The sequence below is a fragment of the Pongo abelii genome, chromosome 10, assembly GCF_028885655.2.
Source record: "Pongo abelii isolate AG06213 chromosome 10, NHGRI_mPonAbe1-v2.0_pri, whole genome shotgun sequence".
Taxonomy (NCBI): domain Eukaryota; kingdom Metazoa; phylum Chordata; class Mammalia; order Primates; family Hominidae; genus Pongo; species Pongo abelii.
Window position 1 is genome coordinate 1,191,533 of NC_071995.2, and position 14,788 is coordinate 1,206,320.

The 14,788-nt window shown below is 38.4% G+C and overlaps 1 protein-coding gene across 28 annotated transcripts in view; it reads left to right on the forward strand.

Annotated features, from left to right (window-relative positions):
* Nucleotides 1-14,788, forward strand: part of ERC1 (ELKS/RAB6-interacting/CAST family member 1) — a 511,501-nt gene that overhangs the window by 170,441 nt on the left and 326,272 nt on the right. For all 28 annotated transcript variants that reach the window (XM_054527822.2, XM_063711693.1, XM_063711688.1 and 25 more), the window contains 2 exons: nt 13,194-13,331; nt 14,593-14,733. In XM_054527822.2, coding sequence (XP_054383797.1) covers nt 13,194-13,331; nt 14,593-14,733 — 279 coding nt within the window. The remainder of the gene's footprint in view (nt 1-13,193; nt 13,332-14,592; nt 14,734-14,788) is intronic.

Sequence of the window (14,788 nt, forward strand, 5' to 3'; positions counted from 1 at the left end):
TACACCACATTAATGTTCTCAGAGTCTTGCAAGTTCTAGTTGAGTGTTTTGACCGAGCACACATTTTAAACTTGAAAAATGATAATTAACAAGTCAATAAGTAAGAGTCAGATCCCCCTTCTGACGAAGATTGTTCTTAGTTGTTTCTCAGGAGATCCTGTAGCAGGAACTTGTCAGAGTAATAAATATACAGACACATATCTAGAAAAAGACAAAGGATTTAGGGAAAAGTGCCTGCTCACAGTTTTAAAGCAGAGTCAATATTTTCTTCTGCTTAAAAAGTGCTTATAACTTGACATTAATTCTCTTACATTGCATTCTCATCTGTGGGAATGGCTGTTTGATTAGATGCCCAGGTATCTGTCAACTCTAGTTGAGAAATTGAAGTAACTAACCACGTGAAGAAGTTACTAAATCAGACTCTGATGAAGCAGCCTTTTGTGCTCTTCCTTTTTCCTGCTACACCAGTATGTATATCCTAACCAGAAAATAGCTTCAAGAATCAGACATGTATTTTGTTCTTTATCTGTTTTATCTTCCTGTAATTGTCAGACTTCCTCAATTTTTTCTCCTAATGATTTTTTTTTCCTAATGGAGTTTTTCAGGTTAGAAAAATCATGTAATTTTACAGAGAAAAATTTGCAAAATTCTATAAGATCTTTGGGCTTCTTTTTTCTTTTCTTTTCTTTTTTTTTTTTTTTTTTTTTTTTTTGAGATCTCGCTCTGTTGCCCAGGATGGACTGCAGTGGTGTGATCTCAGCTCACTGCAACCTCTGCCTCTTGGGTTCAAGCAGTTCTCCTGCCTCAGCCTCCTTAGTACCCAGGACTACAGGCGCACGCCACCACACCCTGCTAATTTTTGTATTTTTAGTACAGACAGGGTTTCACCATGTTGGCCAGGATGTTCCTGATCTCCTGACCTCGTGATCCACCCACCTTGGCCACCCCAAGTGCTGGGATTGCAGGCGTGAGTCACCGCACCCTGTCAGCCTTTGGGCTTCTTATATACATTGCATATAGGTAAGGAACTGACATTTGGATTTGTTTCCTTGCATCCCATTCAGGCTGCACTCTGCCTTATACACAGCAAATTTGGTATTTTTATTTTTTTTGAGACGGTCTCATTCTGTTGCCCAGGCTGCCGTGTAGTGGTGCGATCATGGCTCACTGCAGCCTCAACTTCCTGGGCTCAGGTGATCCTCCTACCTCAGTGCTGCAAGGAACTAAGACTACAGTTGTACACCACCATGCCTGGCTGATTGTTAATACTTTTTGTAGTAGAGATGGGTTTTGCCGTATTACTTAGGCTGGTCTCAAACTCCTGGCATCAAGTGATCTACCCGCCTCAGCCTCCTGAAGTGCTGGGATTACAGGTGTGAGCCACTGCACTGGCCAAATTTGGCACTTTTATAAAGCAGCTAAGCAAACAACTTTAAATGAAGTGACTGGTCTTTTTTTTTTTTTTGGAGGAGGAGTCTCGCTTTTGTCGCCCAGGCTGGAGTGCAGTGGCACAATCTTAGCTCACTGCAGGCTTCGCCTCCCAGGTTCAAGCTATTCTCCTGCCTCAGCCTCCCGAGTAGCTGGGATTACAGGTGCCCACCACCACACCTAGCAAATTTTTTTGTATTTTTAGTAGAGATGGGGTTTTGCCATGTTGGCCAGGCTGCTCTCAAACTCCTGACCTCAGATAATCTGCCCACCTCGGCCTCCCAAAGTGCTGGGATTACAGGCGTGAGCCATCGCACCGGCTGTGACTGGTCATTTTAAACAACATTCTGGATTCTTGAAAAGAATGCCACCAATTAATGATTTGTAACTTCTCTTATGCTTTTGACAGTCTGATGAAAGCTATGGGCTTTCCCCAGGTAAAAGTGTGCATAGTTCATTTGTATGAACTGGGATATAATATACACCTTAAAGTTTATCCATGAACTTCTGATTAAAACACCCACCTTTCACCATGACATGGTGAAGAAAAAAATAAATAAAAACACTCACCATCTATGGAACAACCAAGTTGGTGATATACACTGTTTTCTAGGTTTTACAAAATCATAAAATGTGTATATGGTTCAAATACAACAGAAATTCATGGCAACTACAATTTCATGTTAATTATAATTTAACTAGAAAGAGTATAACTGTTGGGTATGGTGGATGCTGCGATGATCGATGCAACCTAGATCTCTCCTGAGTGTTGAAGGACTTATTCCCCCAGATCACTGGAAGTGTTATCAACAGAAAGCCCTCAACTTTCCCTAGAGATTGTCTTGGCTAAAGACATGACCTTGCCCGAGGGCATGCCCCCTCCCATGGACATCCAGTGATTGATCCTTATGAGGTGCCGTGGTTTGAATTCCTTCCCCCTACTTGGGACAACAGCTTCAGAGCTCCTCATGGGGTTGTCAGAATCCTTTGGGACTTCATGGCAGCTGAATTGCTCCCTCTGTACAATCCTGATTTTTCTCTTCCTTTCTACTGACACTGATCCCAAAGAGCACCCTCTAATAAACTTCTTGCATAATAATGTCTATCTCGGGGTCTGCTTTCTGGGAAACCCAGTCTTGGGTAGAATATAGGGTAGGATATTAGTACATGTTAGCATCTTTCAACCCATAAAAGTAGACCTGGCGAAAATAAAAATTCAATGAGGTGAACTTGAATTTAAATTAAAAATAAGTGAAACATCTCATCATATTTCCTTCAGACCTTATATTCAAGTAGTTTTTGAAAGTCTTGGTTTCTTTGAATTTATTTGTGTCTCTCAGTCTTTCTTTGGCATTGAAGAAAACTCCCCAAATCTCTGAAAGCTTGATTTGTTTGGTTACACATTATGAACTTGTGAAAGGTATGGGTTAAATAATACAGTTGGCTTACATGCCCCAGAGAAACCCCTAGAGATTTTCTATGTTGACAAGTGAATATGATAAGAGAGTCTCCTTTTGCTAAGATTTCTTGGACTGTATTTAGAAAATATTTGGTTTTGTCATTATCATTAAAATTATAGATGTCTATTCTAAATATATGAAAAGTATGGAAAAGCTATAAAAAGAAAAAAATCTATGTAAAAATAAACTTCTCACTTGAAATTGGTATAATATTACACATACTTTTTGGTGACCTGTCTTATTCATGTAATAGTATATAATAATAAACAAGTTTTTGTATCCTTAATTCTCAAGAATATGAGCTGTAATGGTATAATATTCTTTCCACCCAGTGGATAGACCATATTTAATTTGGCTAGCCTTTTATTGTTATGTGTTTAATTATTCCCAATTTTTAAATTATTACAATACAATGGATTTTTTAAAAAATTAAGCCTCTTGTGCCTGCTTTAGTTTTTAAAAAAATATTGGATCTCTCATCACTAAAATGTAGTGAACTGAGACTAGGCTACCTAGACAGCCACTGTACAACTGAACAACTTCGAGGGAAGCCATTCACATCGATGATGTGAATTGAGGGCCTCAGTGAAATCTCATCCTTGCTACTGCCACAGAAGGATTGCCATTGTGGATTTATGTGCCCTCTTTGTCTTTTGAGCAATTTTAGCACAGGGAGGTCTGTCAATTTTTTATATATGCCGACTAGATATAAAAAGAAGGGTTTGAGCTATTTTCCATAATTATCTACCAGGCAGATCTTGACTGGCAGTGACCTTTGGTCTTACCAGCTTTTGTGTCATTTTATCCAGTTGTTCTAATGCAGGAGGCCCCTAGTTCCATGATCTGTACCATCAGCAAATCTGTCAAGGAACTTTCTTTCCTACCAGCAATTAATAAAATCTACCTGGAGCAGTGGACTCTGAAAATATATTTTCTTAAGGGCTATACCATTCCTGTATAATTAAATTTGAACAGTTTTATAGATAAAATATAGTAGTATTCTGGTGAAGTTTATTACTTTTTAAATGTTCTCATCTTCCTTAGAAGAATATTGTTATATTTTATAATTGAAAGAGATATTACTAGTCTTTTGTTTCACAGTTAAAGTGATGAGAAAGATTAAGCAATTTGTTCAATGCCACGTAACTAGTCATCCATTGCAATAATTCACTCCATAATCTGTGCTATGAGAGAACAGCACAACTGACAGGGAAACCCAACCAAGGAAATGTTAGTTGCTGCCCGACATCTTTGCTGGGCTTACTGAGGACCAGCAGTAATTGAGAATACTGATATGAAAACTTTTAAAAACCCAAACTGAATTTAAAACATTGCTTAGAGTGTCTTATAGTTTTGTCAGTCTTGCAGCTTCTCATCACTGGAAGCAAGTGGAGAAGCAAAATTTAGATGTCAACAAAATAGTCTGGGCAAAACACTCTTTTTTTTGGCGGGGGGTGGGGGGGGGGTAAATTATAGTTTTGCCTTGTTTGTACATTTTGTCCGAGTGTCTGATGGTGGACAAACTGTTGACTAGAAATCAGGGGACTTAGAACCTGAAAAGGAAAAATTCACTATTAATTACTATAGATCCCTCTTTGCCAACTGATTATGACCAGTTCATCCAGACTGTGTTTCTGCCATCAATACTGAAAGGTATTATTAACCAAGAAAGTAAAGATCAGAGCCTTTTTGAATAACTGACTTCATACAATAAATTTGATGCTGATGGCTACTTAAAAGAGCGGTGGAGGCACCCTGAAAAATGTTCCTTTCCTTTAAATGATATTTAAAGTGAGCCAGGTGATTGATTGCAAGAAGTGTTTTGAGCTGTCTTGTCCTCAGAACCGTGTCCTAGAGGAAGTCTCTTCTGCGTTTGCCCAGTGATTTGGGCCTCAAAGGCACAGTAATGAGTTCCACTTGACTAGAAATAAATCACCCAGACCGAAACATGATAGCTCCCGACAACTGGGCAGTGCTGATAAAAGATATCAATAAATCTGTGCCAACGTGGAATTAGTATACAGATTTGATGAATTCACTGTGTAGCATTGCAGTCAGCATTAGACTTCCTCTGATTTTATCAGTTTTTCTTTCTTGTTAAAATAAAAATTGTATGAGGACAAGAAAGCCTCTATATAAAATAACTATTTTATTTCTGTTTCTTTCCACCCTAGTAAACAGAACTGTACCATGATTACAGAGGTCATTTTAAGGAATAATGTCGTCTTTCTCCAAACAGTTAATTTAAAAATATTTCTTCCTTGGGCTGGGTACAGTGACTCACATCTGTAATCCCAATGCTTTGAGAGGCCAAGGTGGGAGCATCACTTGAGGCCGGGAGTTTGACACCAGCCTGGGCAATGTTGCAATACTTCATCTCTACAAAAATTAAAAATTGGCTGGGTGTGGTGGCATGCATGTGTAGTCTCAGCTACTCCGGAGGCTGAGACTGGAGGATTACTCGTGCTCAGGAGTTCAAGGATGCAGTGAGCAGCAATTACACTGTCACACTTCAGCCTTGGTGACAGAGCAAGACCCTGTCTCAAAAACAGAACAAACAAATATGTATTTCTTGAGTTTACTACTCAATAATGATAATTATCTATGATAGTAAACTGTATATATAAACCTGTTTGATATCACCCCCCTTCTATTATCATTGACGGCACAGATGTGTAGAATAAATGCCAGTTCCTTTGATCACTATGAAATTTTGCTTGTACAGAAATTGAATACGTGCTAATAGGTAGTGATTTCGTTCTATGTCAGGGAGAGTTTATACAAAAAAAATCCCATGGGATTATAAAATGTATCCTTTTCTGTAACAATTATTAATTTTCAATTTTAAAACTAATTTATGTAACAGAAGAAAAACCTTTTAAGTGTTTTATTGTCAGGTCCTCCTTGGTCCATCTGTCTGTAAATAAACTAGCTTCCTTTAACCTTGAAAGTTAGGCTAAACAGATTATTTTAATAACGTCGTGGTCCTGAAATCCTTAACGTCAAGCATCTTTGGCTCTGCCCAGTAGCTTTAGTGTATGGTGATTAGATACATGTTTCATCCATGAAGGATGTACTTTTCCATTTGCAGTGGTTTGGTACCTCATTCTTTGGGGGTTTGTTTTATTCTTTGCTTCAGTAGGGGGTACATTTTAAGTACATGATCGTAGTAATGATATAGTATATTAATAAACACTATAATCATAAGAAATCATTTATGGAAAGATGCTTTATGTGATTACTTTTTCAGTTTTTCACCATAGAACATATTATTTATAGGGTGGTAATTTAGAGTAGATTCTGGAGCTAGACTGCCTAGTGATTTTCCCATAGTCCTGTAGTGATGCTTAAATCATTGTTACATATAAAGTCCTTGCATCAGCATCTGGCATGTTTTTAAGTGTTGGCTGCTCCTGTAATCTACCTCCCCACCACCACTGTTAGAATTGTTGTTCTTGTTATTCTATTTTAGGGGTTCTGTGGTTTGTAGTCCTAAACAATGGAGAGTTTTTAAGTGTTGGCTGCTCCTGTAATCTACCTCCCCACCACCACTGTTAGAATTGTTATTCTTGTTACTGTATTTTAGGTGTTCTGTGGTTTGTAGTCCTAAACAATGGAGAGTTTTTAAAAACTGGATATTCCGAGCATATTTAAAAGGGTATTTTTCTGCTAACGTGATTCTGAACAATCATTTTTATCTTTATGTTCTAGTATGTGCATAATGGATCCAGTTTTTCTCTTGGCTGTTCAAAGCTGCTTATAAATCTTATATTTCAGATCCTATGGGTACTTGAACTTAGTATAGAATAGGATCTCTGCTGAATATTTTATAAAAATGGCATAATACATACTGAAATAATATGATATGGGACTATCATAGTAAACAACATTTATAACCTCAACATTAGCTTGGTGAAAAAGAAGAGAATAATGACAAGAATAATGTGGTAACATTCATTCTTCAGCTGGTTAGTGACACATATAAACCGAGGTCCTTGATCACAACGAAAGTGAGGATATGTCACGGGAGCCTTCAGTGGGGCTCAGCTGTTATCCATCATGATGCTGGATTCAGTGGGGCTCACCTGTTATCCATCATGATGCTGGATTCAATGTGGCTCAGCTGTTATCCATCATGATGCTGGATTCAGTGGGGCTCAGCTGTTACCCATCATGATGCTGGATAAACGGAAAGAGAAGTATTTTTATGGGCACACATTTCACCTGACACACCCACCTCCCACCCCCTGCGTGTTTTGGGTTTGTTCGGTGCTTACACAGCTGGTTTGCACCCATCTGTGTCTATTTCAGGTCTTCCTCACTGATGGCAGCTTGCCCAGAGGAGGTAATATTAGTGTCCACTATTCTTTTTTTATTTTGTGAGATCCTTTCACTATGGAATGTTTGTTTCTCCTCTTTTAGAAGTAAATAAGAGTCTAAGAATAGCCATCCCTTTTCACTCCGACTCAACAGTCAGTCTGTCTAGAGTGGGTAATTGAAAAAGAAAGTAGCTTGCCGAGAACTTGCTGACGGGATTTTACCTGTTTCAGCAGCTTCTGCACCTGAGTATATCAGCAGAAGTGTTTACTAGCAAAGAATAATGGATTCCTTTAATAGTTTAACTACATATAAGGTATAAAAGTGAAGTTGTTAACATTTTAATTCCTTAATTTCTCCGTAGATGCAGATGATGGAGTAGAAAGAAGGGTATTATCCTTATTATGTATGTAAGGGGTGTTTGTGTATTAGGTAGGCTCATAAAACAAATCTGTCTTCTTGTATGTAAAACTTGGTTGGTTCTGTGAAATTTCATTTTAAATAATGTTTCTTGTATTGCCCTTTCTTGACAAGAAAGTCTAATCAACAGCATGACCATAGCTTTTCTTTGTATAAGACCTATATGTTAGCAACTGGAATGACCTGCACAGCTGGTTAAACATGTAAACACCAAGACATTGTGTTCTGTGTATACAGGTATACCTTGGAGATATTGCAGATTCAGTTCCAGACCACCACAATAAAACGAGTCACACAAATTTTTTGGCGTCCCAGAGCATATAAAAAGTTATGTTTATACTATATTGTAGTTTATTAAGTATGCAATAGCATTATATCTGAAAATGTACATAATTTAATTTAAAAATACTTTATTGCAAAATATGCTAATGATTTTCCGAGCCTTCAGCAACTCATAATATTCTTGCTAGTGGAATATCTTGCCTCTGTGTTGGTGGCTGCTGACTGATCAGGGTGGTAGTTGCTGAAGGTTGGGGTGGCTGTGGCAGTTTCTTAAAGTAAGACATCAATGAAGTTTGCTGCATCAGTTGACTTGTCCTTTCAAAAAAGATTTCTCTGAATCATGCAGTGCTATTTGATAGCATTTTACCCACAGTAGAATTTCTTTCAAAATTAGAGTCAATCCTCTCAACCCTTGGCACTGCTTTATCAACTAAGTTTATTAATATTCTACATATTTTGTTGTCATTTCAGCAGTGTTCACAGCATCTTCACCAAGAGTAGATTCTGTCTCAAAAAAAAAAAAAAAAACCAAAACCACTCTTATTACTCATTCAGAAGAAGCAGCTCCACATCTGTTCAAATTTTTTTTATTTATTTTTTATTTTTTTTGAGACAGAGTTTTGCTATTGTTGCCCGGGCTGGAGTGCAATGGCGTGATCTTGGTTCACTGCAACCTCTGCCTCCCAGGTTCAAGTGATTCTTCTGCCTGAGCCTCCCGAGTAGCTGGAGTTACAGGTGCCCACCACCACGCCTGGCTAACTTTTTGTGTTTTCAGTAGAGATGGCGTTTTTCCTTGTTGGCCAGGCTGGTCTTGAACTCCTGACCTCAAGTGATCTGCCTGCCTCGGCCTCCCAAAGTGCTGGGATTACAGGTGTGAGCCACTGCTCCTGGCCCATCTGTTCAAATTTTTTCATGAAGTTGCAGCAGTTCAGTCACAGCATCAGGCTCCACTTCTAATTCTGGTTCTCTTGCTATTTCCACATCTTTAGTGACTACTTCTACTGAAGTCTTGAGTCTGTCAAAGTTATCCGTGAGGATTGGAATCAACTTCTTCCAATCTCCTGTTAATGTTGATATTTTGACCTCCTCTTGTGAATCACAAATGTTCTTAATGACATCAGGAATGGTGAATCCTTTCCAAAAAGTTTTCAATTTACTTTGCCCAGATCCATCAGAGGAATCACCAACTATGGCCTTACAAAATGTATTTCTTAACTAGTAAGACTAGAAATCAAAATGACTCCTTGATCCATGAGGTGCAGAATGGATGTTGTATTAGCAGGCATAAGAAAAACATGAATCTCCTTGTACCTCTCTATCAGAGCTCTAGGGTGACCAGATGCATTGTCAGTGAGCAGTAATATTTTGAAAGGAATCTTTTTTTCTGAGCAGTAGGTCTCCACAGTGGGTTTAATACACCAAGTACACCATGTTGTAAACAGATGGGCTGTGATCGAGGCTTCATTGTTCCGTTTATAAAGCATAGGCAGAGTAGATTTACCATAATTCTTACGGGCCCTAGGATTTTCAGAATGATAAATGAACACTGGCCTCAACTTTCAGTCACCAGCTGCATTATCCCCTAACAAGAGAGTCATCCTCTTCTTTGAAGCTTTGTTTTCTTTGTTTTTTTTTTTTTTTCTTTTCTTTTCTTTTTTTGTTTTTGAGACGGAGTCTTGCTTCGTTGCCCAGGCTGGAGTGCAGTGGCATGAACTTGGCTCACTGCAACCTCTGCCTTTCAGGTTCAAGCAGTTCTCCCGTCTCAGCCTCCTGAATAGCTGGGATTACAGGCATGGACCACCACACCCAGCTAATGTTTGAAGCTTTGAAGCCAGACATTGACTTATCCTCTCTAGCTATGAAAGTTCTAGATGGCATCTTTTGCCAATAAAAGGCTGTTTCATCTATTAGGTTGGTGCAGAAGTAACTTCAATGGCAAAACTGCCGTTACTTTTGCACCAACCAAATACATTGAAAATTCATTGTTGTAGCCATCTTCATTGATTGTCTTAGCTAGACCTGGATAACATGCTGCAGCTTCTCCATCAGCACTTGCTGCTTTACTTTATACTTTAATATTATGGAGACGGCTTCTTTCCTTAAACCTCATGAACCAACCTCTGCTAGCTTGAAACTTTTCTCCTTTAGCTTCTTCACCTCTCCCAATCTTCATTGAAATGAAGAGAGTTAGGGCCTTGCTCTGGATTAGGCTTTGGCTTGAGTCATGCTGTGGCTGGTTTGATCCTGTATCCAAACCAGCAAACTTTTTCCATATCAGCAATAAGGTTGATTTCTTTTTTTGTGTGTTCACTGGAGTGGCACTTTTGATTTCCTTCAGTAACTTAACTGTTTGGTTCCAGAGACCTAGCTTTCAGCCTGTCTTGGCTTTTGACATGCCTTCCTCACTAAGCTTAATCTTTTTTACTTTTCAAACTCTGCATGTAGCATTTGACTTAATCATTTCTAAATTTTGACCAAAAGTGAGAGACGTGCGACTTTTCCTTCTCCTTGACTATTTAGAGGCCATTGTTGGGTTATGAATTGGCCTAATTTCAATGTAGTTGTGTTTCAAGGAATAGGAAGGCTGACACAGAGGGAGAGAGAAGAGAGAATGACTGATCAGTGGAACAGTCAGAACACATGCAACATTTCTTAAGTTCACCATCTCATACGGGCAGAGTTCATGGCACCCCAGATAAATTACAATAATATCATCAAAGATCACTGATCACAGATCACCATAATAGATAAAATAATAATGAAAAAGAAATATTGCAGGAATTACCAAAATGTGACAGAGACACCAAGTTAGAAAGCTCTTGAAAAGTAGTGCTGATAGACTTGCTCGACGCAGGGTTCCCACAAACCTTCAGTTAGTAAAAAACCAGTATCTGTGAAGAGCAATAAAGCAAAGCGTAAGAAATCCAGGTATACCTGTATATGGAGTACTGAATTTTTGAGTGGCAAAATTCTCTTTAATGGTTATGAGTTTACCTAAGTGTTGATCCGTATGAGATTTCAATAGTAGTGTCTGATTAAATCAAGGGAAGACTAATGCTTTCCATCTCGGATGAACTCGGTTCTTACAATAGGCTTTGGTCTCTTACTGGGCAATTCAGTGGTTCACCCATATGATTATTTCTTTGTTAACAAGTGAAAACGTAAGCTTCAGCATATTCACGTACCCTATTCTAAACTTACCAAATCTCTTTCTTAGCTCTTTTGTTCTGCCTGTCGAGTTCTTCTCGACTCTAGAGAGGTTCCTAAAGAGCTTGTACTAAGTTTATTAATGTAAGAAACTACCTGACAATTGGATCCAGGATTGTTTTGTAATTCCGTTATTGGCAGGAGTTTTTGTGAATCCCTGAATATAGTTTATGGAAGCCCAAACTTATATTTTATTCATTTATTTATTAATGTTTACTATGATCTGAGATGTACCATATAGGAAGGTACAAAACAGGTGGAGGGGCAGGATCCATGTCTACTTGTGGAGACATGTATAAAACAAAGAATTACATATGGTTACATACACTAATCAGTGCTATAATGATTGATAGAGGAATGGAGATGTGTGATCGATATATAGATAAATGGAATAATGGAGGAGTGTGTATTTATATGTAATATATACATGTATATGTATCATTAATGGAGTACAGACAATGATCAGGTTTTTCTCATGAAGGTGAGGGCAACAAACTATTCCTAGAGGAGATAACGTTTATCTTGCATTTTGAAAACCATGTAGAAAAATCAGGTAGTTCTAATATCAGCTCAAGAGGAGATGGTGATTATATTCTCTTGCTTCATTTTTCTCCATAGAACTTATCTCTGCCGTATGCTATATTGATTCATTCATTTGTTCAATCACTCATTCCCTCCCTGCATCATTCATTTGTCTACCTTACTAGAATGTAAGCTCCATGAAGGCAGGGATTTGGTCTGTTTTCATTACTCGGTTTCCTCAGCAACTGAAAAGTGCCTGATCTATGGTGGGAATTTGAACTCGTGTGTATATAGTGAATGAATGAACTTTGTGAGTAGTTGGTTTATTTATAATTTTCCTTTAGCTTATTAAGGATAGCTCCTTAGAATTTCCTCATAGTTTGCTTGATTTTTTTTATTATACTTGAATAATAATTTTTTATTGTACTTGAGTCTCCTTGTACTTGAGTGATAACATGCTGCTTGTTGTACTTGAGTGATAACATGCTATTTCCACAGTGTTATCTCATAGTATGTTGAGTCCCCATAACCTTACCTGAACTGATACAAACCCTAATGGTTTTCCATGTCTATATGCGAGTCCTCTTAAATTTTCATTGAAAGAATGGGTCAAATCCTTGCACGCTGATACTGCCAACGCTGGCACTGTTATTTATTTAAAGTACAGGACTGGCCAGACCATTTCTGTGCTTAAAAATCTCTAATGGCTTCCATCTCTCTAGAATAAAATCTGTGCTCCTTAGGTTGGCACACAAACTGTTTTATAGCTTGGCTTCAGCTGTATAATGATGCATTTTCTTACCATCTCATAGTAGAATAAAAATGAGTCTATTCATTTTTCTTTATATCCGTAGTGTCTGGCATGTAATACAGAATTCAACAAATGTTTTTTGAGTAAATGAATGCATGTAAGTGTATATGAATGAATGGCCACAAAAATGTTTGCTGCTTAGATAAAAGATGATATAAGTAAGTGAATGCATGTAAGTATATATGAACGAATGGCTAAGAAAATGTTTGCTGCGTAGATAAAAGATGGTGTAAAACTAACATAACACTAGCCTTTAAGAACAGCCTTTTCTTTATATAGTTGATTTGTCTTTCTCACTGTTTAGCTGCTCTATCCTCTGTCCTCCCTTTATTCTTTGTGAAGAAATCCCTCTTGGCATTTACAATGTCATTTTAGAAGTAATCCTAGTCCTCATGACTTTCCTCTCTACATGGCCATCTCTATACTGGATCTTTTCTGCTAGCTACTTTTCTTATTTTGTTAGGGATTTGTGTATGTGTGTGTGTGTGTGTGTGTGTGTGTGTGTGTGTGTCCATACATGTGTGTACCTTTTTTTTGTTTTGCCTACAAATTCCTACAAATTTAATTTGCCTACAAATTTAAGGTTTTGCATGTAATTCTGAAACTCTTAGGATTAAATGATTTCTACAGAATGCACACACAGACAACCCTGAGCTATCTGTTTTCAAATTGAAATGATTTTGATTGTGCTATTTTTTTTTTTATAAACGTCCTCTCTTTTCCCTTAAATATTTATGTACATTTAGATTGAAAATCTTCAAGAGCAGCTTAGAGACAAGGAAAAGCAGATGAGCAGCTTGAAAGAACGGGTCAAATCCTTGCAGGCTGACACCACCAACACTGACACTGCCTTGACAACTTTGGAGGAGGCCCTTGCAGAGAAAGTGAGTGGCTGGCCCCGACTCTCCACACACGTTTTCTGCTTTCTCATTAATCTAAGACTGGATATAGAATACCAAAGAAATCCCTGTGGGCACAAGGGAAAAGAGCTGCTGTGTGCTATTGCTGACATATGTAGTGTGAAGGGAAACATTTTTTTTAGATGGAGTCTCACTCTGTGCCCGGGCTGGAGTGCAGTGGCGTGATCTTGTCTCACTGCAAATTCCACCTCCCAAGTTCAAGCGATTCTCCTGCCTCAGCCTCCCGAGTAGCTGGGATTACAAGCATGAGCCACCGTGCCCAACTAATTTTTTGTATTTTTTGTAGAGATGGGGTTTTGCCATGTTGGCCAGACTGGTTTTGAACTCCTGACCTCAAGTGATCCACCCACCTCGGCCTCCCAGAGTGTTGGGATTACAGGCATGAGCCCCTGCACCTGGCTAAATTGCTCTGATTTTCAAACTTCTTGAGTATCTGTTGACAGAAAGTTTTGATGATTTCTCTTTTCTTTACCTTCCTTTATATTTTAAGCTCAATATATCAAAATCTTTCCCATTCCCCCCTTTTTTGGTGTGTGAGTTGTGAGTTGTTTCCATTGCCTTGTGGGCAACATGTGAATAATATATAGAGAAGAAATATTTGTTAGTTATTGTCCTTAGGGTGTATATATAAGCTTTTAGTTACCCGGAAATTGAATAAACGGAAATACTCCAAAAGAATACTTTAGTGATATCAAATACTAGTTGAGATTATAAGAAAAGAAACCTTGGGATTCAAATGAATGAACCTACATCCTTGTTATGGCAAGACGAATAAGAAGGATGAATTATTTAAAAAGTGTATTCTGGCCAGGCACAATGGCTCACACCTGTAATCCCAGCACTTTGGGAGGCCGAGGCGGGTGGATCATCTGAGGTCGGGAGTTCAAGACCAGCCTGACCAACATGGAGAAACCCTGTCTCTACTAAAAATACAAAATTAGCCAGGCGTGGTGGCGCATGCCTGTAATCCAAGCTAATTGGGAGGCTGAGGCAGGAGAAACGCTTGAACCCGAGAGGCAGAGGTTGTGGTGAGCCAAGATCGTGCCATTGCACTCCAGCCTAGGCAACAAGAGCGAAACTCTGTCTCAAAAAAAAAAAGGTGGATTCTTTAAAAACTTACCATTGTCTTTTGAATATAGAAGTTTGGAATTCTGCTAAAAGCAGAGTTACAGTCATATAAGTGCAAAAAGGAATTTCTTTACATGTTGATATATTCTCTCATCAGGAGCGGACAATTGAACGCTTAAAGGAGCAGAGGGACAGAGATGAGCGAGAGAAGCAAGAGGAAATTGATAACTACAAAAAAGATCTTAAAGACTTGAAGGAAAAAGTCAGCCTGTTGCAAGGCGACCTTTCAGAGAAAGAGGTTAAGCTCCCTAAAATGGAATTAGTTTGTTTGCTTAATCATTGCGTGTGTCTGT